The sequence below is a fragment of the Anguilla anguilla genome, chromosome 1 (assembly GCF_013347855.1).
Source record: "Anguilla anguilla isolate fAngAng1 chromosome 1, fAngAng1.pri, whole genome shotgun sequence".
NCBI classification, from domain to species: Eukaryota; Metazoa; Chordata; class Actinopteri; order Anguilliformes; family Anguillidae; genus Anguilla; species Anguilla anguilla.
In genome coordinates, this window is record NC_049201.1 from 32,944,543 (window position 1) to 32,968,489 (window position 23,947).

At 42.3% G+C, this 23,947-nt stretch overlaps 1 protein-coding gene across 50 annotated transcripts in view; it reads left to right on the forward strand.

The window, feature by feature from the left end:
• The window catches only part of LOC118206174 (titin-like), a 154,072-nt gene extending 150,084 nt beyond the window's left edge, over positions 1-3,988 (forward strand). For 49 of the 50 annotated variants that reach the window (XM_035378465.1, XM_035378500.1, XM_035378540.1 and 46 more), the window contains 3 exons: positions 1,205-1,249; positions 2,448-2,489; positions 3,630-3,988. In XM_035378465.1, coding sequence (XP_035234356.1) covers positions 1,205-1,249; positions 2,448-2,489; positions 3,630-3,745 — 203 coding nt within the window. In that variant the 3' untranslated portion in view covers positions 3,746-3,988. The remainder of the gene's footprint in view (positions 1-1,204; positions 1,250-2,447; positions 2,490-3,629) is intronic. The other variant, XM_035378642.1, reaches the window with a different exon arrangement.
• The last annotated feature ends 19,959 nt before the right edge of the window (positions 3,989-23,947 follow it).

A 23,947-nucleotide genomic window follows, 5' to 3' on the forward strand; every position in this document is an offset into this window, starting at 1 on the left:
TCAGATCAGTGATTCGCAATGAGACTGGATGCAACTTGCAAAATTCCAAGACGTCTGATTGTAAACGTTCTAAAACTGCACTTGGCGATTTGACAAGGTGGGTCTTTTCAGACCTCAGGCAACGGCTTCAGACGCTCTGCAACTAACCAGTTCACACCGCTGCAATCTGCAACTAACCAGTTCACACCGCTGCAATTTTCTCTGCAACATTCTAAAACCGTTTGGTCTCGTTGCGAATCATTGATCTGAACTGGCCTTAACGTTACCGTTATTTACATTGCCATGAAGTTCATCAATATATTATAATGATCGGAATAAAGCCGGGGTATAGGTGGAGCAGAGCCGAGTCTGATTTCTGTGTAAAGATGTCAAGTCGGAGAAAACTAAATAAAAGAATACGGAAGTATGGATTAGCGTTGTTATTATTTTATTACGCTTCCTCATATGTTCCTTCAGCCTTGATGCCCTTTTTTGATGAAATCTCCTTTGTTTTTGTTTTATTCTTCTTGTTCTGATTGCTAATTTAACACCCAGTTCAGCTTTAATCTCGAACAGTTTACCTAGCAAAACCAAAACCAGAAACACCACGGGTAACATTTTGCAAGGCAGTTGTTTTAAAAATATCACACAATAATCATTCACGAAAAAGACTGTTTACTGTGCGCGAGATACATAATTGCACGAGCCACAGCGAAGCCCGCGAATTCTTCTCTGCAGTGTAAATATGTTCATACCAGGCAAAAGGTGGATAAAGAACGTTTGTGGAAATTGATCATCATTAATTCTACCCCAGGTCTGCTGCAGCATTTTAACCCGGCTCGGCAGTGTAAAGACAGCTTAAGTTAGCCTAATGTTAGACAATGAATGAGTATGTACATAACGTTACTTTTATAACAACAATTTTTTATTCAGTAAATAGTAAGTGTTGTAGTTGGCGTGGCCCAGGTACCAACTGACCGACGTCACACAGGCGACACTGGTTGGATCTATGGGAAGTGAGGTCCAAAAACACACCTGCAATTACCGCTTCTCGGCATTGGTACCGCCAAAGAGAACGAAACAGAAATCTTCGAGATTGTAACTTTAATGCTTATTTTTGACACAATCTGCAATGTAATTGTATATAAATAATTTCACTATAGTAATAGAGCAAGAGTTGCTGTGTTCAGTTGATGTGAACTGGATTGTTTCCCCTGGTCTAAAGGTAAGCCTGATGAAAAGAAAACACCTACAGGGGAGAAAATGAAAGGTAAACTTTTACGGTGCAATCTCGGATAAGCTGACACTCACCTACAGTGTCCATGTAATTTTATATTATGCATTCATGTTAATTCCTTATCAATTTTAGCCTACCTGGTCCTGAAGCTGCAGAGGTAGCTGTATTCAGATGGTACACTTCCAAGGAGGTGGCTAATGATACAGAACATGCACCACACCAGTGATACAGAAATTTATGATGCATATTGTTACATATCACTTGTTACCAACATTAAAATGGTTATGATGGGATTTTGAGCAATGTACAGTACAATAATGGTGTTGTATTTGCTAAAAGGTTTTGCTGATGTGGTGTGATATATCTGTAAGTTGCACATCATTACTATCATTTACATTTTCTAAAAGCTGAAAGATTAATTTTATTCTTGGAGACAAAGCCATTAGACATCTACATATATAAGTATCTACCGTGAAAATGGGTGTGGCTAATACATATATATATATATGCACACTTTTATTCTTCAAAACATGTATATACACTACATGGCCAAAAATATGTGGACACCTGACATCCAAAATTATGGCCATTAATATGGAGTTGATCCAACTTTTGCTGCTATAACAACCTCCACTTTTCTGGGAAGGCTTCATACAAGATGTTGGAGCATTGCTGCAGGGATGTATTTCCATTCAGTCAGAAGAGCATTAGTGAATTTGGACATTGATTGGGCAATTAGGCCGGGCTCACTGTTGGTTTTCCAATTGATCCCAACAGTGTTGGATGAGGTTGAGGTCAGGCCTCTGTGCAGGCCAGTTAAGTTATTGCCACGCTGTGCTCGACAAAACCATTTCTATATGGACCTCACTGTGTACCCAGGGGCATTGTCATGCTGAAACAGGAAAGGGCCTTCCCCAAACTGTTTGGAAGCACAGAATCGTCTAGAATGTGATTGCATGCTGTAGCATTTAGATTTGCCTTCACTGGAACTAAGTATATATTAATTGTATATATAGGAATGAGAGGGAAATAATTGAATTTTCAAAACAGTCATCAAATTTTTCCTAGTATTCAGATAACTCTGGGATTGGTCTTTCAGATTCCCTAAATTGGTTGCAGCTTAACTAGCAGAATTAATGCACTTCATTTTATTACTGTATGAGCACTTGTGTGGAGTGTTTAGTTACATGAATTTGACTCACGCTTTGACTTTGACTTTCTTCTTCTTCAGAAGAAGAGCCTGAGCCAGAAATGAAGGAGAACATAAATGATGGTAAAATCTTGGCCTGTTTTATATTATTATTATTATTAGTAGTAGTAGTAGTAGTGGTAGTAGTAGTCATAGTAGTATGTTGATGGTTACTATTATTTTTATTATTAAGCAATACATATGATACACGTTTCATTTTAAAAGTATTAAAGTTTGAGTAGGCAAGAAAACGTAGTTGCTGTCTCCCATGAACTAATTCAACTAACTAATGACTTGGGTAGCCAAATTTAGATTCCCTATTTTGGCAATTTATTCAAGCACAAAGCTGCAAGGAACAAGGAGTCAAATGAAAAATGGGCTTTTATTGACATTTGTCTTTGACTTTAACTACATATTAAATGCGTGTTATTTCACAAACACAATTTTGTGAGTTCATTATCAAAATTAACTTTGTGTATTATATTTAACCCTCATATTATGTACGTAATGGGTCAAACAGGTCAGCACACCCCTGCAGTGTAAGTCTATTCAACAGTCAGATAATCCTAAAACAGAGAAAACATTTAATTTGTCTGAGCTGGCCACAATAAATTTAAACCAACGTATTTAATAATGATTTATTGAATATATGTCCTTTCAAATAAATTGATTTAAATTAAAGTGCTCAAACAACTTGATTTAATCATTTTCAGTAATCAAATGTATTTTTTTTTCATTTCATAAAGGTGAAATTTACTATTGACTGAAATTGAGCCGCAATAACATCATTGCGTATGCAGCTATTCGTTGTGTGAACACGCATTCCACAAGACAGCTGTGGGTGAAAACAACCCAATAAATTCACAACCCAAAAGAGTAAAAGTTACTGAATTTTCACTAAGAAAAAGATGTTTACCAGCATTTCAGGTACAATAAATCCTGAAATTCGTTGTGTGAACACGCATTCCACAAGACAGCTGTGGGTGAAAACAACCCAATAAATTCACAACCCAAAAGAGTAAAAGTTACTGAATTTTCACTAAGAATAAGATGTTTACCAGCATTTCAGGTACAATAAATCCTGAAATAGGTCGAATTGACAGGAGTTACATAACTGGAGGGTTAATTATGAGTCAGGATGAATATTGACGGAATCCAGGTGTCAGATTAGGCTCCATGTGCTGCATGTGATCCTATACTAACGTGATCTTTGAAACTTCTTAGACTTTGATGACCAGATGTCCTACTTCCATTGCGTGTTTGTGGATGAAGAGAGTGGCCAGTACCCCTTGTTCCCCTTCACGCCGATGCAGAATCCGTTTGTGTGGACTGGCCCCTGACAGTGAGGACCACCAGAGCCAAATGGCACTAGGGCAGCGCACACATTATGATGAGATAATTTTGCATGGCAAACCTCACTTGGGCAGCTGAGTCCACTATTGTGATCTAGCAGGACCACTAGTAACCCCAAATGTCTGCGGCATACAAGATGGCCAGGGACTAACAGGATGGACCGTTCTTTTTTATTTTTTTCTGAAACAGGGAGATCTCTCGTGGAATAAAAAGTCCCCCAAGTAGCTTCAGTTATTTGTCATGTGTTTAATTGTTTTAACTTTTTTGTTTGTCAGTTATTGTGGTATTCCTCAAGTAAATCTCAATCCTAACCAGCAAAAAGATTTTTTATGCAGGTTTTTTGCCTCTCTGCTGATAAAGGATATATTTGAAAATGTATATCAAGCAAAAAATAAATCAATCCAGAACAGCCTTTTCTTTTAACAATGGATGCAACAAATTGATACAAATATCTCTCAGTAGATATTTAACATTCAGCAACATTGAAACTTGCTTCTTCTTTTCAATGTTGTCAAATCTTCCCACATAATTGTAAAAACGTAAGTTTTTATTTTTTTTATTGTTGCCCTTACAAAGGCATGTATAGTCTTAAAAGTTCTGCAGTAGTATTATTTTATTAATTCTCCATGGATGCTACCATGATAATATACAATTCTTATTTTATCCCATCTTATAAAATTATGAATTGTGTCATTTCTGGATTTCAACAACAACAAGTCCAAAGGTATCACCCACGTCCCAGGTAAACTAGCTTTCAGATAACCCTGCCAGTTAGATACCTTTTTGAAAATATAATGATAAATATATTTCACTGCAGTGAAATACTGCAACATCTAAAAGTGGCAATAATTTTAGTATTTTCCCATGTGTGAAATATTGCAATTTATTGATCATATGTTTTATTTTGGTACATTCATTTCCGAAAGCGGATAGAAACTGATTCCATCAGTGTTGAAACAGTCTTGATCTGATGTGTTGGGTAAAAAATCCAGTTTGTTCTGTGTATTTTAACTTTGAGATAAAAATGTATGTTAATGACGGAGTGTAGCACAGTGGGTAAGGAACTGGGCTTGTAACCGAAAGGTCGCAGGTTCGATTCCCGGGTAGGACACTGCCGTTGTACCCTTGAGCAAGGTACTTAACCGAAATTGCTTCAGTACATATCCAGCTGTATAAATGGATACAATGTAAAAATGCTATGTAAAAGTTGTGTAAGTCGCTCTGGATAACAGCGTCTGCTAAATGCCTGTAATGTAATGTAATTAATGTACTTCCATTTGTGCACTATATATGTCAAAGCAAGATGCTTTTCAGATGCACAGGATAGCTTGTTTGATTTCAGTGTTTCATGTATCTAAAGCTATGAGGGGAGAGATTGGGGATTGGCTTTACCATTTGTCCACAAGAGCCCCGACAGATAATGATAGAAACAATAAATATTGACATCTTTCAATTCAGAGTGCAATTGCTATGGCATACATGGAAAGTGAAGTGTGTATGCCTATCAGGCAGAGGTGACTTGTTTTACACTGCCACAGTGACCATGATTCAATCAACATGTCCTTAATTTTGCTAATACTTTCTTTTAATTGTGAGTCGAAGTGTTGGGCAAATGTTGATTGAATCCATGCCAGAGTTTACATCAAAGGCAAAACACAGTGATATGATTTGTCATACCATGGTTCCTCATTTTGATCAGAGTGCTGATTCCAAGCATTCCATCATGTTATTTTTTCAGAATGAGGCTTGTGATATTTTTAACATCTTACTTTATCGGACTGTAAATATACATTTTCCTGGTGCAGTGAACTGAATCAGAGCAACTGATAAGCTTGGAACAACTAAAACTGCAAAGAAAAAAAAACTAATTTTAAGCAAACATACAGGAAATGTTGTTTATTACACATTGTTTTATACCACACCAGTTGCTAAATTGGGCTAAATGCTCTGCCCATTGGAGGTAATATTTTGGGGGCAGTGGACGTTTAGCTTTGATTAGCTTGCCACTGCCTGTCCAGCATATGTCTGCCTCTGATTATTGGACAGAAAGACCAAAGTGAAAATCAGTTTCAATTTTCAATTAAAACCAAAAGAAATGTCTGTAATTACTTGTACATATTTGTGCATAACTTGCTGCAATGTTACATTTGTACGTTGGAACAAAGAAATGGTTTGCTACAGAAGTAAGACCATCAAAGGAATAATAATATGGGAATGTGTCTCTTTTTGAAGTTCTGTTATACTTCTCATTCCACACAAGAGGGAAAGTTTCAAAGACAGTCCAAACAATTTAGTGTACATCAAATGGTTGATTTTTAAAAACTAACTCAAGAATAACAGACAACTTAATGAGATATTATAAATGTGAATAATATAATTGGTAGTGGTGGAGTTAATATGGAGCTATAATGTAACTGGTAGCGGTGGAGTTAGTGACATTGATAATTTAAAAGATTGACTCCCATTCAATTTTGCTGGCATAAAAGTTGGGTAACATCTTGTGATGATCAAAATAGATTTTGATCATATAGAAAACTTTTTCTTGCATTTGAGACTCATTTGAGTTGTGCTTTGTGTTAATGATTAATCGTTTAAAACATGGAACGACACAATCTTAATGCATGGGAATGCTAGGAAGACAACAGAGGATACGTGTACAAGTAAATGAGTCATGTCGAGCTGTAGTTCTGACTCATTTGACCATACAGATTCTCTTAAAATAACCTCGGGAGAAAGTTACAGTGCCTATTAATTGTATGTGGCAGGTGATCTGTAAGATACTGGATGAATGAAAACTAATTTAAAAGGAAACAAAGTTTTCAACAACAATATATATGATTTGGTCTTTTAAATGTTTTTGGTTTTCTGTACATGCATGACAGTTTTTTTTAAAGATTATATTTTTCAGACAGTAAAATTTAAACTTTTTTCATTGTGATCATACTCTGACATATGGTTACTATTTGACTTCAGGTAATTCAAGTAATGTCAATCTATATATTGAAGTTAAAAGCAGATTGTACTTTTACCATCACTATTCTATCCCTTGATTCTTGGTCTAAGGTTTACACCTTTATTATTGATTTTTTTTTGTTTTGTTAATTGTTTGCAACATAATTAAATAGACTTAAATAATATTTATATAGAGCTCCAATAAAGAGCAATCTGTCTCCTTGTAAGGGCCAAGGAATCCAGCCCAGTGGAGCCAGACAGAGGCAGAATACATGTGGGAACTTACTGTATCTTTTGTACTTGTTTTGTCAATAGCATGCCATTGGTTTACCCACAAAGCATGATGTGTACTGCTGATATGTGGTTTTAATTGCACCTTGTTTGCTCACAAGTTCATTAGGCATGTTTTCCCTGTACAAACAAAAATTTCCCAAAATACTTTGATTTTCCCAAGAAAGCTTAATGTCTTTTCAGTGAAGGAATGTAATGATTGCTTTCAGACCTCTCTAAAATAATTGAACTTCTGTGAACATTCAAATTAGGCCAAGGATACACAGGTGTACCCTTTCAGTGTGATACTTCTGCCTTAATGTAAAATGCTGTTTTTCATATTCATGCTGATAAAGTGAAGCTCAAATTATAATTTCTGTTTGAACAATAATGTCCTGCCTGAAAAGAATTTAAAAGTTTTATGCACACAAATAAAGCCTAGATGTTCTGTTCATTTTGCTGTTCTTTTCTATTTTCTCATTTAGCCAGATCAGCCTCTGTATTTATTTACTGTATGACATCTTGCAGCAGCACGAGGGTTGGTCATTAAGGAGATTTTTCCTGCTGTTTGAATGATTTTTTTCAAAACACTTTCAGTCAGGTCTTCTGGAATGTAAGTAAAATGAATTCAAAATTAACTTCTAGTTGTAATATGAGAAAGTAAAACCCAGAGCAGTTGTTTTTGTGTACAATTAATTTACTAACCCCCAGTTGTACCATGTCTGTGCGTTTGGTACATCCACATGGAACTTTGGCTGAGGTTAATATTTTTAGATGAATAGCATATAATAAACATTAAAATTCATTCAAATTACGATAATTCAATAATTGCTGGGACGATTCACTTGGAAAGGGTGTCTGTGGTGAAGTGCAGTAGTGAGTATTTAACATTTTTTTGGCATCTACAAGTCCTCAAGCTCTTGTTAAGCCAGAAAAAAACAGGCTGAAATATGTGCCAGAGACAGCTGATGTTATGCAACAATGGTTTGGGGCAAAACTCACATCAGTCATGGAATGTGGGTAATACCTTGTTGAAATGATCCAAAGTAGATAAATTAAAATAAGTGAAATGCATAATAATACTAAACAATAAAATAAATTACTAAAGACTGGGTCAGAATGTACAATTTACGAACTATGAGTCATGGTTCCATATTCTGTTTGCTACTCGGTGTCGTGGTTTGTGCTAATTGACGCCTTTTTGTGCTAATCGGCTACTCAGCATCCCTGTAGAGGAAACTGACTGCTTATTCAGGGAACTCAGTGTGGTAATCTTCAGAACCGCCTGAGGGCACTCCGAGATTCCCTTTGATTACTACTGATTGTTTGCACCTGATTGAGAGAGCTTATATATGCTCACGTGAGATCTGTTCTTCGCTTTAGTGTCTACTTATGTACACAATAGCTGGTACAGAGAAAAGCACTCTTGGAGAAAATTGTGTCAAGGAAAAAGGTTTAAGATTTTTGAATATAGCTATTTGTTTTGATTAGCAGTAAGACTTCTGTCCTACTACTCACTCACTACTCATGCTGTTTTTGCCTTCCTCGTTACAAGGCACCTTTTCTTTGCTTTTCTCCCGACTGCACTGCAGTCTTACTAAAATTCTACGCACTCCTTACGCCTTAGTTCGTTCTCCCGCTGAGACTATTACTTTGTGTAGGGATATTCTCCCTTAGGAGTTGAGGAGGGGGTAACAAAAAGAAAAGACTCAAGTCTCTTACTGAGACCTAGTGGTTTCCACTTCGGTGGTAACTTAAAGAAACTCCCTTTTGAATTCACTGTAGTTGCATGTGGTCGTTAACACTTCCCCACCCTCACAGTATGTATAAGCATGCTTATATATGCCGCCTGGTGTCATCTTTGGAGACTGAAGACAACTTGCAGTTCTCCTCCGAAACACATGGTGCCAGCAAGCTGCTTCTTTTCACACTGCAACCACAAGCTGCTTACACAGAGCAGGCATGGAGGAGACAGCCAACAGGGGTCGCTTGAGCAATGAGCACTGTTATCCCTGGCGACTAAATCCCTACCGTATATCCCTTGGATGAAGTGAAGCCAGTCATGCGCTGCCCCTGCAGGGCTACTGGCCGCAAAATAAATTGCTCTTCAATAATAAATAAGCCCATAAAATGTAGTGAAAACTAAAAACAAGAACATTAATTTGCCAAATTGTATTGAATGTTAAATGCATTGAATGAATGTTAAAGTGAAGGACAAATGGTGACACAATGCTGGCCACAGTCATCTGTTTTCTTTTAGCCTAATATTGGATCTAAAGTACTGCAGAGCTGAAAGACTACTCTCTATAAGCAGATATCCTCTGCCGTGATTACAAGAGTATATTAATGCCTCCACAAAATAATCGTATCACAGGCCACAGGTGAAACTTTATGAAGATTTTTATCAACAGACTTGCCTCCGGTTTCTAATGTATTGCTGCAGAGAGGAAATCAGTGGGTAACACTCCATCATAGGCTTGTGGGTAATGTGAAAGTCACAATAGTTTGTATATGACATTAACCAGTGGTTATTGTTTGTATGTGTCTATTATGGTCGTTAAAGACCTTGGTGTCACCATTGAACCTGATCTATATTTTGACACACATATAAAAAGCATATCCAGAATTGCCTTCTTTCAGCTACGCAACATAGCTAAAATGAGACATTTCTTGTCAGTTGGGAATGCTGAAAAATTGATCCATGCTTTTGTTACGTCTAGGTTAGATTACTGTAATGCCCTGCTATCTGGCTGCCCTAATAACTTGTTAAAGAGTCTCCAGCTTGTGCAGAATGCAGCTGCTCGTATCTTGACCAGAACTAAGAAGTATGAGCACATTACACCAGTGCTAGCTTCACTGGCTACCCATTAAGCATGGGATAGATTTCAAGGTTTTGCTCCTGACTTTTAAAGCTCTGCATGGACGTGCACCTGTGTACATAACTAACCTGCTCCTACCTTATAAGCCCACAAGGTCACTCAGATCCCAAGACGCAGGCTACATGGTAGTCCCAAGAATTTCCAAAAACCTAAAAGGTGGCAGGGCTTTCTCCTACAGAGCCCCACTACTGTGGAACTGGCTTCCAAAATTTATAAAGGAGTCAGACTTAGTCTCAATATTTAAATCTAGATTAAAAACGCACCTCTATGCTCAGGCTTATAATCAGTTACAGTTACAGTTACAGTTACAGGAGAAGCCGTAGTCATAGAGCTTTGTGGGTGGCAATCCTTTCCTTACTGTTACCTGTCAATCAGCTGTGACTCAACTTTACATGGGCTGGCTCTTGATAGGCGGGGATGGTTGTCCACCCCCCATGACTGTATGGGCTCTCCATCCCTGTCCTAGTAGCTATGCAGCCATATATTACTCCTGGTGGAGTCCCCCCAATACATACTACTGCCACTTTACCCACTGTCTGCTATATTGCAAATTCTCTAATTGCCGTTTCTACCCTCTTCCCCGCGCTGCTGGCGGGGCTCTTGCCCCAATCTTCGCGAATGCTTTGAGACTCGTCTGGTCTCCCCCACCTCTGCAGTCCAGCCCCTCTTTCGTCATTGCCTCCGCCCTGCCCACATCTGTTGCCACCTGCTGCTCCCATCACCGCCACCTGACCCTACCCATCATCTGAGCCATATCATAAACCCTATAAAACTGACTGACATGTTAGTCACCAGTCGGCACCCTGAGCCAACCAGAGGAGGATGGGTTTCCCCCTTGAGCCTGGTTCCTTCCAAGGTTTCTTCCCATCTGCCACAGGGAGTTTTTCCTTGCCACTGTTGCCTTAGGCTTGCTCCTTGTCTGTAGGGTTGTCTGTAAAGCGTACTGCTGTAAAATACGCTAACAAAATTTGATTTTATTTGATGATATTTATGAGAGAGAGACCAGAAGTGGCTTCGGTGTTGGATCTTTGGAGCCAACCTTTCATCGGAATTCCTTGAAAAACAGCTCATTCTTCTTTGGTTCACAGACTCGGTTCTTTTTGTTTTATTGCAATTGCAATGAAGATCAGAGAACAAAATGGACAAAGAAGCCAAAGCCAAGCGCACCATCAGCGCCCTGGTTTCTCTGAAAACTCCTGGACTGTCACATTAGTTAGCTACCTATCTAAACTAGATAGCATTATTTGACTGGCAATGATCCAAAGTTGCTAATAACTACAGTAGCGCTGAGGAACTCAGCTAGAAAACGTGTTATGTGAATTCACAACACCAATCTGCAGTGTATTTCATACAACTTGTTTTAGCTACTTTTACTTGGTCATTAAACATACCCCAATCCCAAACATTAAAATCTGTCATGGTGTTGTGTTTATTTATTTATTTATTTTTGTAGTTTGTATTTTGTTTGTAGCGTTTGTAGCGTTGTGTGCATTTTATCACCATCACAAATGGTGTTCTTTTTTTGCCATTTTCCATGTATCCTCAATGACTGGAAAACTAGTCCACAAATTCCCAGGTTGTTCCAAGTACCCCTTGCTGTGCCTCATTGCTTCTCTTGATGCATTAAGTTATTTAGCCTAGTAAGCAACAGCTGCCCCACGCCTACTGTTTCTTTTTAAATCCCCGGTTTGTCATAAACAATGAGAGAAATCCAAAGCAAGTTCGTCATTTGTGAAAGTTACTATTTTGTAGTATTTCATTTCCTTCTTAAAGAGGAATTTCACTTTATAACACTTCTGGGGTCATTTTCACACCTACCCGGGCTTTTGTGTGCACCCCAGACAGTTTTTAGGCTGCTTGCTTCAATATTTAGATATTTGATACCCGTGTAAGAACCCACCCCCCCTCCATCCAATGGAAGCCCATTCAACATCAAACTCCACGTTAGACTCATTGTAAACACATGTCCCTGCATCTCATGACTGATATTGTCCTTCTAATGAATGTGTCGCCCTTCATTTTTCGATTAGTTATTTAATTTTAAATGTCTAACGTTAGTAACAAAGACCTATTTTTTTCTACATAGTAGTACGGTTTCCGGTTTTTTCTTCTTCTTCAATTTCGTTTCGTGGCAAAATCGAGAAGAATCGAAGCAAAACATTCCGTCTGCTAGCTTTTGTTTGATGCGATATTGGTGTAATAATGAGGTGCATTGTACCCGGTTGTTATAATGCCCCCGTTAAACTTGCCTTGAAAGCACATTTTCATAGTTTTTCACGCGATGCAACTTTGTGCCAGTCATGGCTGGATGTAATCTTCTGTGCTCTTCTTCTGTGTATTCCAACTTGAATCGATAGGGCACAACAATCCCATGATCAAAAACAAAATCTCCTTCATCCTCAGACATTTTCGGTTTCGCTAGCTAGTAGTAATACTACAGTATTTTTACGACCAACCTAATGTTATTATCTGCAGGTACACCCACATCAGAAGTTGCGTAATGATATGCATCCTCGAGTTCGACACTAAACTGCCTGGGCCTACTTCCTGCATTTGTAAAGGAAAGCAACAAAACAGTGTAAAATATTAACATAATGAAATAACTAAGCGAAAAATGAAGGGCAACACATTCATTAGAAGGGCAATATCAGTCATGAGAAGCAGGGAAGTGTGTTTACGATGAGTCTAACGTGGAGATTAATGTTGAATGGGCTTCTATTGGAGGGGGGGGGGTTTGCTTACACAGGTATCAAATATCTAAATATTGAAGCATGCAATCTAAAAACTGTCTGGGGTGCACACAAAAGCCTGGGTAGGTGTGAAAATGACCCCAGAAGTGTTATAAAGTAAAATTCCCCTTTAAGTTAGCAAAGGGATTTATGTCAGTGGACATTAATGAAGATGCACGTAAAAAGAATGTCTTCATTTCTTATTATAGTAAAGGAAAACAAACAACATTTCACCACAATTAAACACCCCATCTAAAAAAAATCTATAGATGCCTTTAACTGATTTGTCACAAAGCATTTTTGTTTGTCTATGTGCAGAATAACAAAACAAATATTGCATGTTTCTGGGTTTAAATTAGCAAAACTGTAATTGATATAATTTCCAATAACAACATACAATCTGTGATAAACATCCTCTTTCAATGCAGATTGCATGCTAATGCTACTGAGAGGGTATTTCTTCAACAATTTTTTTAAAAATCGCTCCAAGCAAGTATTGACGAAATTTTTACCTTTGAATCAAAATCTGTGAGGTAGTTGTGCATGACAGTTAAGTGACCGCTTAAACTTGTGTCCTTGACATTAGAGCTATTATCCAGAAATAATTGTGTTTTCAAAGATTTATGTAAAAAAGCACATTCCCAGCATGATTTAAAAGGAAGATACTCTTTTATTGCGAACATGGCCTTATCAGCCCCACCCTCTTTCTCTAATCAAAAAGTCCAGTAATAACAGCACAAAAGTTGCTGCAGAAGGATGCTCAGCATCAGATTAACTTCCCTGAAGCTCTCCCATTCTTTCTTTTCCAACATAACCTGCAAGACATGCAGGTGTGTGTATTCTCACATAATTTATGCTGTATCACATTACAGTCTTGTATGATAAAAAGCTTCAATTATTATTTTTATTTTTGCATAGCACAAAATAATAAGGGAATGGTAACAAGGTGTGCAGTCTTTCTGCACTACATTGCAGACAAGTGCTCATGCACTTTGTCATCACAAACAGGGCATGTTACTACTGAGGTGTTCTAACAACTCTAGATATAATAGTTTCTCCTATAACAATTAGCCAATGTGTCATTTAATCCAGTAGGTTTTGTAGCCTAGATTAAACTGTAGCATGAGTATTGTACTATATATACGTATTGCTATAAAAATGAAATGTGTACATCATGGATCACCTGAAAAGACTATGAATACAGAATAACTGCAATCGGATTACCAAAAACCTTCTACCACAAAGACTTTTACTACAAATCAAATCAAAATAATCAAAATGGTATGGATGGGACCCATTGATATTTGGTGCAAGTATAAGCAAAGTCTAGATTAATTATAGTGTATTCTTTTCTACTGGGTGCTACATTTTCAAAACACCCCCATATATTGAGACACTATGTCCAGGAGAGGTACTGCATGATATAGGTGATGCTTTCACCTGTACAAGCAATATGTTCTAATAAACTAATTGTCTTTGCCATACCACAGTAATTGCAAGCCACATTTTCTTTCATGATGTTTATTCAATTTAAGTTGCTTAGTTGACATTGAAGGTTTTCACAGAATGGTTGAAGTGATGCATTTTAGATCTCTAATTTATCCCTCAGCTTTCAGTTAATCTAATCTACAACACACACAATGCTGTACAGTACCTAAATGTGTAATAATTAAATCTTGTATGTATTTCTATACTCTGTACTCTCGTATGTTTTCTTGTATGGAGATGGGATGACATGAAAACAATTTCCAACCTTCCTCCACGTTTTGGCAATGTTCCAACACCCTCCTCATCACTGTTGTATGTGTCACAAAAACTACTAGACTACCAACGAACGCTTACATTACAGTGTGAAATATCCTCATTATAAAACACCACTAACCTATTTAAAGACACTCAGTTTCAAAAATAACATATATAACCGAAATATTTTGAGCAGTAATACTTACATAGCAATGATGAAATTTTATGTTTTCAGTAGATAGAGACAGAGACAGTAAAACAATGATGAAGTTATATCCGCTTCTGTCTTACACCAGAAAACTATGTCAGCTAGGTCTATCAGCAAACATATGGCTTAGCTATGCTCAGAAATCCTCAATAACAATAGTATTTTCCAAGAAATTACGAAAAATAGTTGATGTTTCGTTAGCAGCGTCTTTGTTTTATTGCAACCATAGAGTGCATGCGTAATTGAATGCCATGATAAGAACGTTTTCGTTTACGCTGACCTATAAACCGCCATTCCAAAAGCAAAATTAGACATGTTATACATCGTTAGAAGGCTTACAGTCTCACCTACTAAATAAATGAACTGTCAGTCAAGCCGGACTGTACTAAAAAGGGCGACAACGCCGTAAACAACACGTGGTATTAGGCACAGCTATTTTGGAAGACAGGCATCACAAATGCGCGTATTTTTCACATTGTCCAAGACAATATATGACCACTCAGTCTCAAAAGGGACATCTCTACGCATAAAACCAATGGTAAGGTTGTATGTTTATTCAATATTTAGTCCCAGATATTGATTGTAGAATGACATGGTATCATTTTTATAAACTTTTTCTCGTTTATTTCCTTATTCAGTGAGCAGCGTTTTCACAGCTGTATGTACAGCATATCTTAGGGCTTGTTGTCAGGTTTATCTTGTTGCTATGAGGGAATACGATTTTTCAGTGGTGAAAGAATATTTTTATGAATGCCCAGATAGACAATATTGTCCATTATGTCATGGACGGGGGGTGTAGTTGCAGGTGAGACGGCAGGGAGGGGGTGCGTGTTAAATGAATGACCAGAGCGACAACGGTGGCGCTGCGAAACTCCGTATTCAGCATAGTTGTCGTGTATCGTCTACGAATGAAACTAAAACAACGCGTTTCTGTTTTTAACTCATACTTTGGGTTCAGTAATCTCAGTACACCGGCGTGCCGACCACTAGGGGCTTTGCGCTAAGAGGTTAAGGCATATGACAGGAATCTTCAAATGAGAAATGTTCGAATTTTTCCCTAGATGGTGCTTATTAGACACAGGCAGACAAAAGTTGCCAGCCAATTGTCCTAATTAAATATTTGCAAGATTTTAGACTGTCAGAGGAAGCTATGTTTTAGTTATGGCTCAGCATTCTAGCCAACACATTGTTAGAATCTAAATTGATTTAGAATAAATTGATGGGCTAAACGCCAAATTTTATGACCAGTATGTCTGCATGAAGTGAATGAGTCATGAAAAGTTAACAATAAACAGATAGCTATCTCAATAGCTAACAACTGCTTATATTACACATTTCTGAACAAAAGAAAAAATGAATGATTGTCTAAATGTACATTTAAATTCACTAACGTTAGTATAGGTAGCTAAAATGGCTAACGTGATGTTAGCTAGCTGTCAGCTGTTTGTCCTATACAGCTGTAGCGTTGCCTTGAAATTATGTGAATTTATTTCAGTCTTCTCGTTTCAGTCTCCACTGACCAGGATTGAGCTGTGGCATGGCTGGGTAACAGAGAGTGTCTCCACTGTCAAGAGATCCATGGGTATGTTATGTTGGGATATTGCAATCAGGGCCGGATCATGGTCCCGTGAGGCCCCTGTGGGCACATGACTTTTGGAGGCCCCCGGCAGCTAGCTAACTCAGTGGTATAGGTCTTGTTTGAACATTGGGGGGCCACATTAAGTGGGGGGGTCTGGGGGTCCTTCCCCAGGAAATTTTGAGCGTCAAATACTTAATTTCTTGCATTCTGGTGAATTTTTATGCACCAATTTGTGCCTTTTCTGCATCAATTTATGGTGGAAATGCTTCTTTCATGTTTTTATTGGGGGGGACAAAAGCATGTGTTCAAAATATTGAGGGGGACGTATCCCCTGTGTCCCCCCCAAAATCTACACCTATGAGCTGACTAATTTCTGTTAACAAGCTGAATCATATCGGCAGCTAGCTAGGGAAAATAGGCAGCTAGCTCAAATAAAGGGATAGCTAGTTACGGTAAGTCAAATAACGAACGGCTTGCCATAATTGTCACGGCGCGGGTAGGGGGAACCCAAACGCAGAGGGAAAAGAAAACACAAATCCAAAATGGGAGGGGAACAAAGACTTTACTAAAGACAGGCAAACAAGCAGGGAACAGACAAGGCCACAAAGGGAAAAAACACGAACTCAAAAAATCTCTAAATAACAGAAAACAAGAGGAACTCAAACACGGGCAGGGCAGAACACGGTCAGGGCAGAACGCAGGTAGGCAGAACACAAGGGCAAATTAACAAGTCAGGAACAAAACAAGTCAGGAACAAAACAAGTCAGGAACAAAACAAGTCAGGAACAAAACAAGTCAGGAACAAAACAAGTCAGGAACAAAACAAGTCAGGAACAAAACTAGTCAGGAACAAAACTCAAGCAGGCAGGTACATGGAAGTCAGGGAACACACACAAGTAGGCAGGTACATGGAAGTCAGGGAACAAATACAAGCAGGCAGGTACATAGAAGTCAGGGAACAAACACAAGCAGGCAGGTACATCAAAGTCAGGGAACAAACACAACTCGGGAACAAACACAAACAGGTAAAAAAACGCAGGCAGGTATAAATGGTCTGAACATTAAAAGGCAACAAACACAAGGAAGAACAAACGCAAGGAACCAGCACCCGAGTCAAGGGAACAGAGAACTTAAATAGACAAGGGGTAACAAGACACAGGTGAACTCAAAAAACAATCAAACCAGAAGGAGGGGATAACAAGACACAGGTGGGAACAATGATGGGATAACGAGACAATGAAACAATCATACAATTAACAGGGAGGGAGCAGGACACAAAACAGAAGTGCCGCCATCTGGCGGCCCAACAGGGGAAACACAGACAGGAACACCGGAACATGACAGTACCCCCCCCCCAAGGGACGGCTCCTGACGTCCCAGGAGGCCGACCCGGGGAGGGAGTCAACAGAGGGTGGGGGCTGGAGACAGGACAAGACAAGAACAGGGACAGAACACGGGAACAGGACTCTGACAGGAACAGGGACTGGACACAGAGCAGGAACAGGACTGGGGCAGGAACAAGACAAGAACAAGACTCGGGGCTGGAGGGGAACTCGGGGCTGGACGGGAACTCGGGGCAGAAACAGGACTGGACAGGAACAGGACGGGACTCGGGACTGGAACGGGACGCAGGACTCGGGACTGGACTCGGACGGGGGAACAGGACTCGGGACTGGACTCGGACGGGGGAACAGGACTCGGGACTGGGCAGGACCCGGGCAACACGGGGAGACTCAGGGCTGGGCAGGACCCGGGCGACACGGGGAGACTCAGGGCTGGGCAGGACTCGGGCGACACGGGGAGACTCAGGGCTGGGCAGGACTCGGGGAAACTCAGGGCCCGCACATCGGGCGACACGGGGAAATTCAGGGCCCGCACATCGGGCGACACGGGGGAGACTCAGGGCCCGCACATCGGGCGACACGGGGGAGACTCAGGGCCCGCACATCGGGCGACACGGGGGAGACTCAGGGCCCGCACATCGGGCGACACGGGGAAATTCAGGGCCCGCACTCCGGGCGACACGGGGAAATTCAGGGCCCGCACTCCGGGCGACACTGACGGACACACAAAGGGACAGGCAGACAGGGAAGGCGAGGGGGGAGCCCAACAACTGACATAGGGACTGACACACAGGCAAACAAGACAAAACACACGCGGACTGGCACACTGACAGACAGGCAGACAGGCGGGCAAACACGTTAGCCGATGGGCTGACGGCTTGGGGGGCAGACAAACAGGCCAACAAACTGGCTGACACACATACGGGTAGACAATTAGACAGGGGGGCCGGGGAACACACGGACACACGGTTGGGAGGACGAACACCAAAGGGAGAATGGACACCAGGGGGAGCGACGAGACCAGGGGAGGGACGACCACTGGGGGGAGGACGGACTCCGGGGAAGAGACAATCACTGGGGGAAGGACCAACACCGGGGGAGAGACGACCACTGGGGGGAGGACAGACTCCGGGGAAGAGGCGACCACTGGGGGAAGCGACGACACCGGGGGAGAGACGATCACTGGGGGAAGGGCGAACACTAGGGGGAGCGAGAACACTAGGGGAAGCACGAACGCCAGGGGGCAAGGTGTGGACACTAGGGGGAGCGAGAACACTAGGAAAAGAACGGACGCTGGGGGGCGTGAGAACACTAGGGGAAGCACAAACGCCAGGGGGAGCACGAACGCCAGGGGAAGCACGAACGCCAGGGGAAGCACGAACGCCAGGGGAAGCACGAACGCCAGGGGGCAAGGTGTGGACACTAGGGGGAGCGAGAACATTAGGGAAAGAACGGACACTGGGGGGCGCGAGAACACTAGGGGGAGCACGAACGCTAGGGGGAGAACGAACGCCAGGGGGAGCACGAACGCTAGGGGGCAAGGCAGGCGGCTTAGCCTGCGGGGCGGCCAGAGCAGTCTGCGGCGGCCCCTGCGGGACAACACATGGGACCGTTGTCCTCTCCGGGGCTCTGGACGGCTCCGGAGGCCCCCCCGGGACTCGGGGCGGCTGCGGAGGCTCCCCTGGGGCTTGAGGCGGCTCCGGAGGCCCCCCCGGGGCTCGAGGCACAAGTACAGCCCGAAACTTGGGTGTAGCAGGCGGCCTCCGCGGAAGGGTCAGAGCAGGCGAGGCCTCCGGAGCTGGAGGCGGCTCTGGGGGCCTCTCCGGGGCTCGAGGCGGCTCTGGGGGCCTCTCCGGGGCTCGAGGCGGCTCTGGGAGCCTCTCCGGGGCTCGAGGCGGCTCTGGGAGCCTCTCCGGGGCTCGAGGCGGGTCTGGGAGCCTCTCCGGGGCTCGAGGCGGATCTGGGAGCCTCTCCGGGGCTCGAGGCGGATCTGGGAGCCTCTCCGGGGCTCGAGGCGGATCTGGGGGCCCCTCCGGGACATGAGGCAGAGCAGGCCGTGATGGCCGCTCCGGGACTTGAGGCAGAGCAGGCCGTGAAGGCCGCTCCAGGACTTGAGGCAGAGCAGGCCGTGAAGGCCGCTCCGGGACTTGAGGCAGAGCAGGCCGTGATGGCCGCTCCGGGACTTGAGGCAGAGCAGGCCGTGATGGCCGCTCCGGGACTTGAGGCAGAGCAGGCCGTGAAGGTCCCTCCGGCACTCGGGGCAGAGCAGGCCGTGAAGGTCCCTCCGGCACTCGGGGCAGAGCAGGCCGTGAAGGTCCCTCCGGCACTCGGGGCAGAGCAGGCCGTGAAGGTCCCTCCGGCACTCGGGGCAGAGCAGGCCGTGAAGGTCCCTCCGGCACTCGGGGCAGAGCAGGCCGTGAAGGTCCCTCCGGCACTCGGGGCAGAGCAGGCCGTGAAGGTCCCTCCGGCACTCGGGGCAGAGCAGGCCGTGAAGGTCCCTCCGGCACTCGGGGCAGAGCAGGCCGTGAAGGTCCCTCCGGCACTCGGGGCAGAGCAGGCCGTGAAGGTCCCTCCGGCACTCGGGGCAGAGCAGGCCGTGAAGGCCCCTCCGGGACTTGGGGTGGAGCAGGCGACAGGAACACAGACCACAGCTGTAGGGAACCCGGCTGGGCAGCCGGACGGGACCGGCGGGACCCCCGCGGGCCGGACCCCCGGAAAAATGGCAAGCCGAGACCCCTCAAAAGGGTCAGGATCCGCCTGCTGATCAGCTGGAGGTCCGGCCGACCGGGAGGCAGCCCGACCACGGCGCCTCCGCGACCGCCCGCCCCGGGCACTGGGAGGCTCAAGATCCCACCACCCCAATGGTATGTTAAACAATAAAAAAAAAATAAAAAAAAAATAAAAAAAATTAAAAAAAAAACTCTGCTGGGTCCCACACTGGCTGGTTCCTTCTGTCACGGCGCGGGTAGGGGGAACCCAAACGCAGAGGGAAAAGAAAACACAAATCCAAAATGGGAGGGGAACAAAGACTTTACTAAAGACAGGCAAACAAGCAGGGAACAGACAAGGCCACAAAGGGAAAAAACACGAACTCAAAAAATCTCTAAATAACAGAAAACAAGAGGAACTCAAACACGGGCAGGGCAGAACACGGTCAGGGCAGAACGCAGGTAGGCAGAACACAAGGGCAAATTAACAAGTCAGGAACAAAACAAGTCAGGAACAAAACAAGTCAGGAACAAAACAAGTCAGGAACAAAACAAGTCAGGAACAAAACAAGTCAGGAACAAAACAAGTCAAGAACAAAACAAGTCAGGAACAAAACAAGTCAGGAACAAAACTAGTCAGGAACAAAACTCAAGCAGGCAGGTACATGGAAGTCAGGGAACACACACAAGTAGGCAGGTACATGGAAGTCAGGGAACAAATACAAGCAGGCAGGTACATAGAAGTCAGGGAACAAACACAAGCAGGCAGGTACATCAAAGTCAGGGAACAAACACAACTCGGGAACAAACACAAACAGGTAAAAAAACGCAGGCAGGTATAAATGGTCTGAACATTAAAAGGCAACAAACACAAGGAAGAACAAACGCAAGGAACCAGCACCCGAGTCAAGGGAACAGAGAACTTAAATAGACAAGGGGTAACAAGACACAGGTGAACTCAAAAAACAATCAAACCAGAAGGAGGGGATAACAAGACACAGGTGGGAACAATGATGGGATAACGAGACAATGAAACAATCATACAATTAACAGGGAGGGAGCAGGACACAAAACAGAAGTGCCGCCATCTGGCGGCCCAACAGGGGAAACACAGACAGGAACACCGGAACATGACAATAATATGACGCCCTTTGAACTGCCCTGTTATTCAGAATGAACTGACTTGTTGAAGAATATTGTATCATGTCACAGCATATTGTAGTGTGCCAACCAGTGACTCAGTTGTACAGCACTGCACTCTCCGAGAGGCTCTCGTTTTAAGCATGCACTGTATGTACCAAGGGGCCCAGGTGTTACGCTCGATTCATACACCGAGGGGCCTGGGGGCCCTAGTGGTCACCTCACGCTTTAAGCACTGAGGGGCCTCACATTGTAAGCACTGCGGGGCCCGGGGGCCCTAGTGGTCAGCTCATGCTTTAAGCGCGGAGGGGCCCAAGGACCCTCACACTTTAGATGCCAAGGGGCCCAGGGGTCAGATCATGCTTTAAGCCCCAGGGGTCTAGGGGCCCTAGTGGTCAGCTCACTTCTTAAACGCCAAGGGCCCTGGGGGCCCTCACACTGTAAGTGCTGAGGGGCCCAGGTGCCCTCACATTGTAAGTGCCAGGGGGCCCAGGGGCCCTAGTGGTCAGCTTACATTTTAAACACAAAGGGGCCCCGGGACCCTTACATTGTAAGCGGAGTCTGGGCGGCCCTCGTGATTAACTCACGCTATAAGCACCCAGGGGCCTAATGGTCAGCTTGCGCTGTGCGCACTGAGAGCCCTGGCGTTCAGCTTCCTTTGGAAGTCTTGGGCCACGCACCGTGTGCGGCCTGAGGCTCGGAGGCCCCCTGGCAATCCGAGGCCCTGGGGCACTGGCCCCGCTGGCCCGGTCCATAATCCAGCCATGATTGCAATAGGTCTGAATAAATTCACTGTGATCAGCACATTTATATTTATTTTTGTTTGTATTTTTGGCAGCAACAGGACATGAATCATGATACAAACAGCTAGATTAGCTAGCTGCTTAATGTTATGAATTTCTAGCTAGCTAACTAGCTATCGAGATTCACATCAGAAATAACAGTTTACATATTGTGGTCACATTCAGTGTCATCCCTCGCTTCTCACATGCTGACAACCATTTTTTTGTGTCTAAATGATTAACGTTACCTCACTTGCTCCCAGCCAAGTTCATGTTAGTCTTTTGTCTGACATTTTCTACATAATTCAGCTAGCTATATATATATATATATATATATATATATATATATATATATATATATATATATATATATATTTATACACATACACACATATATATATATATATATATATATATACATATATAAAATAATCTTTTTGGTTAAAACTTTGAAAAAACTTTCCACTTGCATAATAACTATGTAGAACTATGATTTCAGAACATAAACGAAATGCATAGGCATGAACAAATGATAATGAAACAATTGCAATATTTAACATATTTTTTAAGGAATATAAATAATGACAGAATGTATTCCTGGTCCTTTGACGTGGTTCTTGCTTGGGCAGTCAATCTTATGATAGTGTAAGAAAACTTCATGACAATGGTGATGTGCCGAACATTACTAACATGGTAACGACCTGTTTCTCTGAGTGGTAGCTGTAAAAACATTGCTGAAATTTTAATAGTAATTATGTTCGTAATTAGTTTCATAAAGTCCACAAACTGGTCATTGGTTGCACGGGCATGGTAAAGCGCAAAGACACCTATATTCCCACGAAATGCACTCCGATGGTTTATGCATGTGCTGTTGCATCTAATTAGACAGCATGAACAGTCTTCTACCACAGTTCCTAATGTGCAAGGCTCTTATTTTTGAATATGAGACGAGGTCCGGATCTATTATGAAAACAAGTAAAATTGTGACTTTTGTATCTTTGTTTTGGGCATTTATTTTTTACTACTTAGTAAAAGGCCTACTTATGATAATAGCTTTAGCAAAATGATCGTGCACGCTCATCCTTTGAATCGCCCCTCATCCCAGCGCAGAATACAGAATTCTTCAGCTGCCTTTAGCGAAACCAGAGCTCACAGTTTTTCTCTATGGCTCGGAGCCAAACTATCAGCAGATGTGAATGTTCCACTTTGCAGAGGGTCTTGACTTTGTTCCTCTCCACGACACCAGTGAAGGCAATTAGAGATTTCACTTCAATAGGCATTTTCAAAACCTACATTTTCAACTGTGAAAACAATATTTAGAAATTTCCATTTAATCTATGGTTAAGCGGTTATATCAGATCGATAAATAAGAAAATCAATATAAAACATTAGTAAATGTTAATAGTAAATATAAAAAATTAGTAAAAACAAGCGCAAATCCGCAATAGCTGGGACCGCGCATGCATCCACGGGAGGACACTTTTGTACACCCATTAAATTAATCAAACGTGGATTTTGAAGCTGTTATGTGCTTTGAAAAAGTAAGTTGCTAACAAGTTGCTATATTGAACAATATAGCAAAGTTGGCAACTTACAATTTTAAAAACAGCTGGCATGCAAGTAGACAACCTTAGGGAGAGCTTTAAACAACTATAGTCATCCAAAAAATATTCACCGATGGAAAAAGAGTGGTAGAGACATTGACAACTTTAGTTGCCCGCTGGCTTGAATGGGTTAATTCCATTACATTGTTTTAACCTTGGGACTTTTATTTTGTAAATTTCAGACCCTTGCGAAAGTCCTACTGTCATTAGCTTCATACTGCAAACCTTTATGATGGATTAAATTGAGATCGT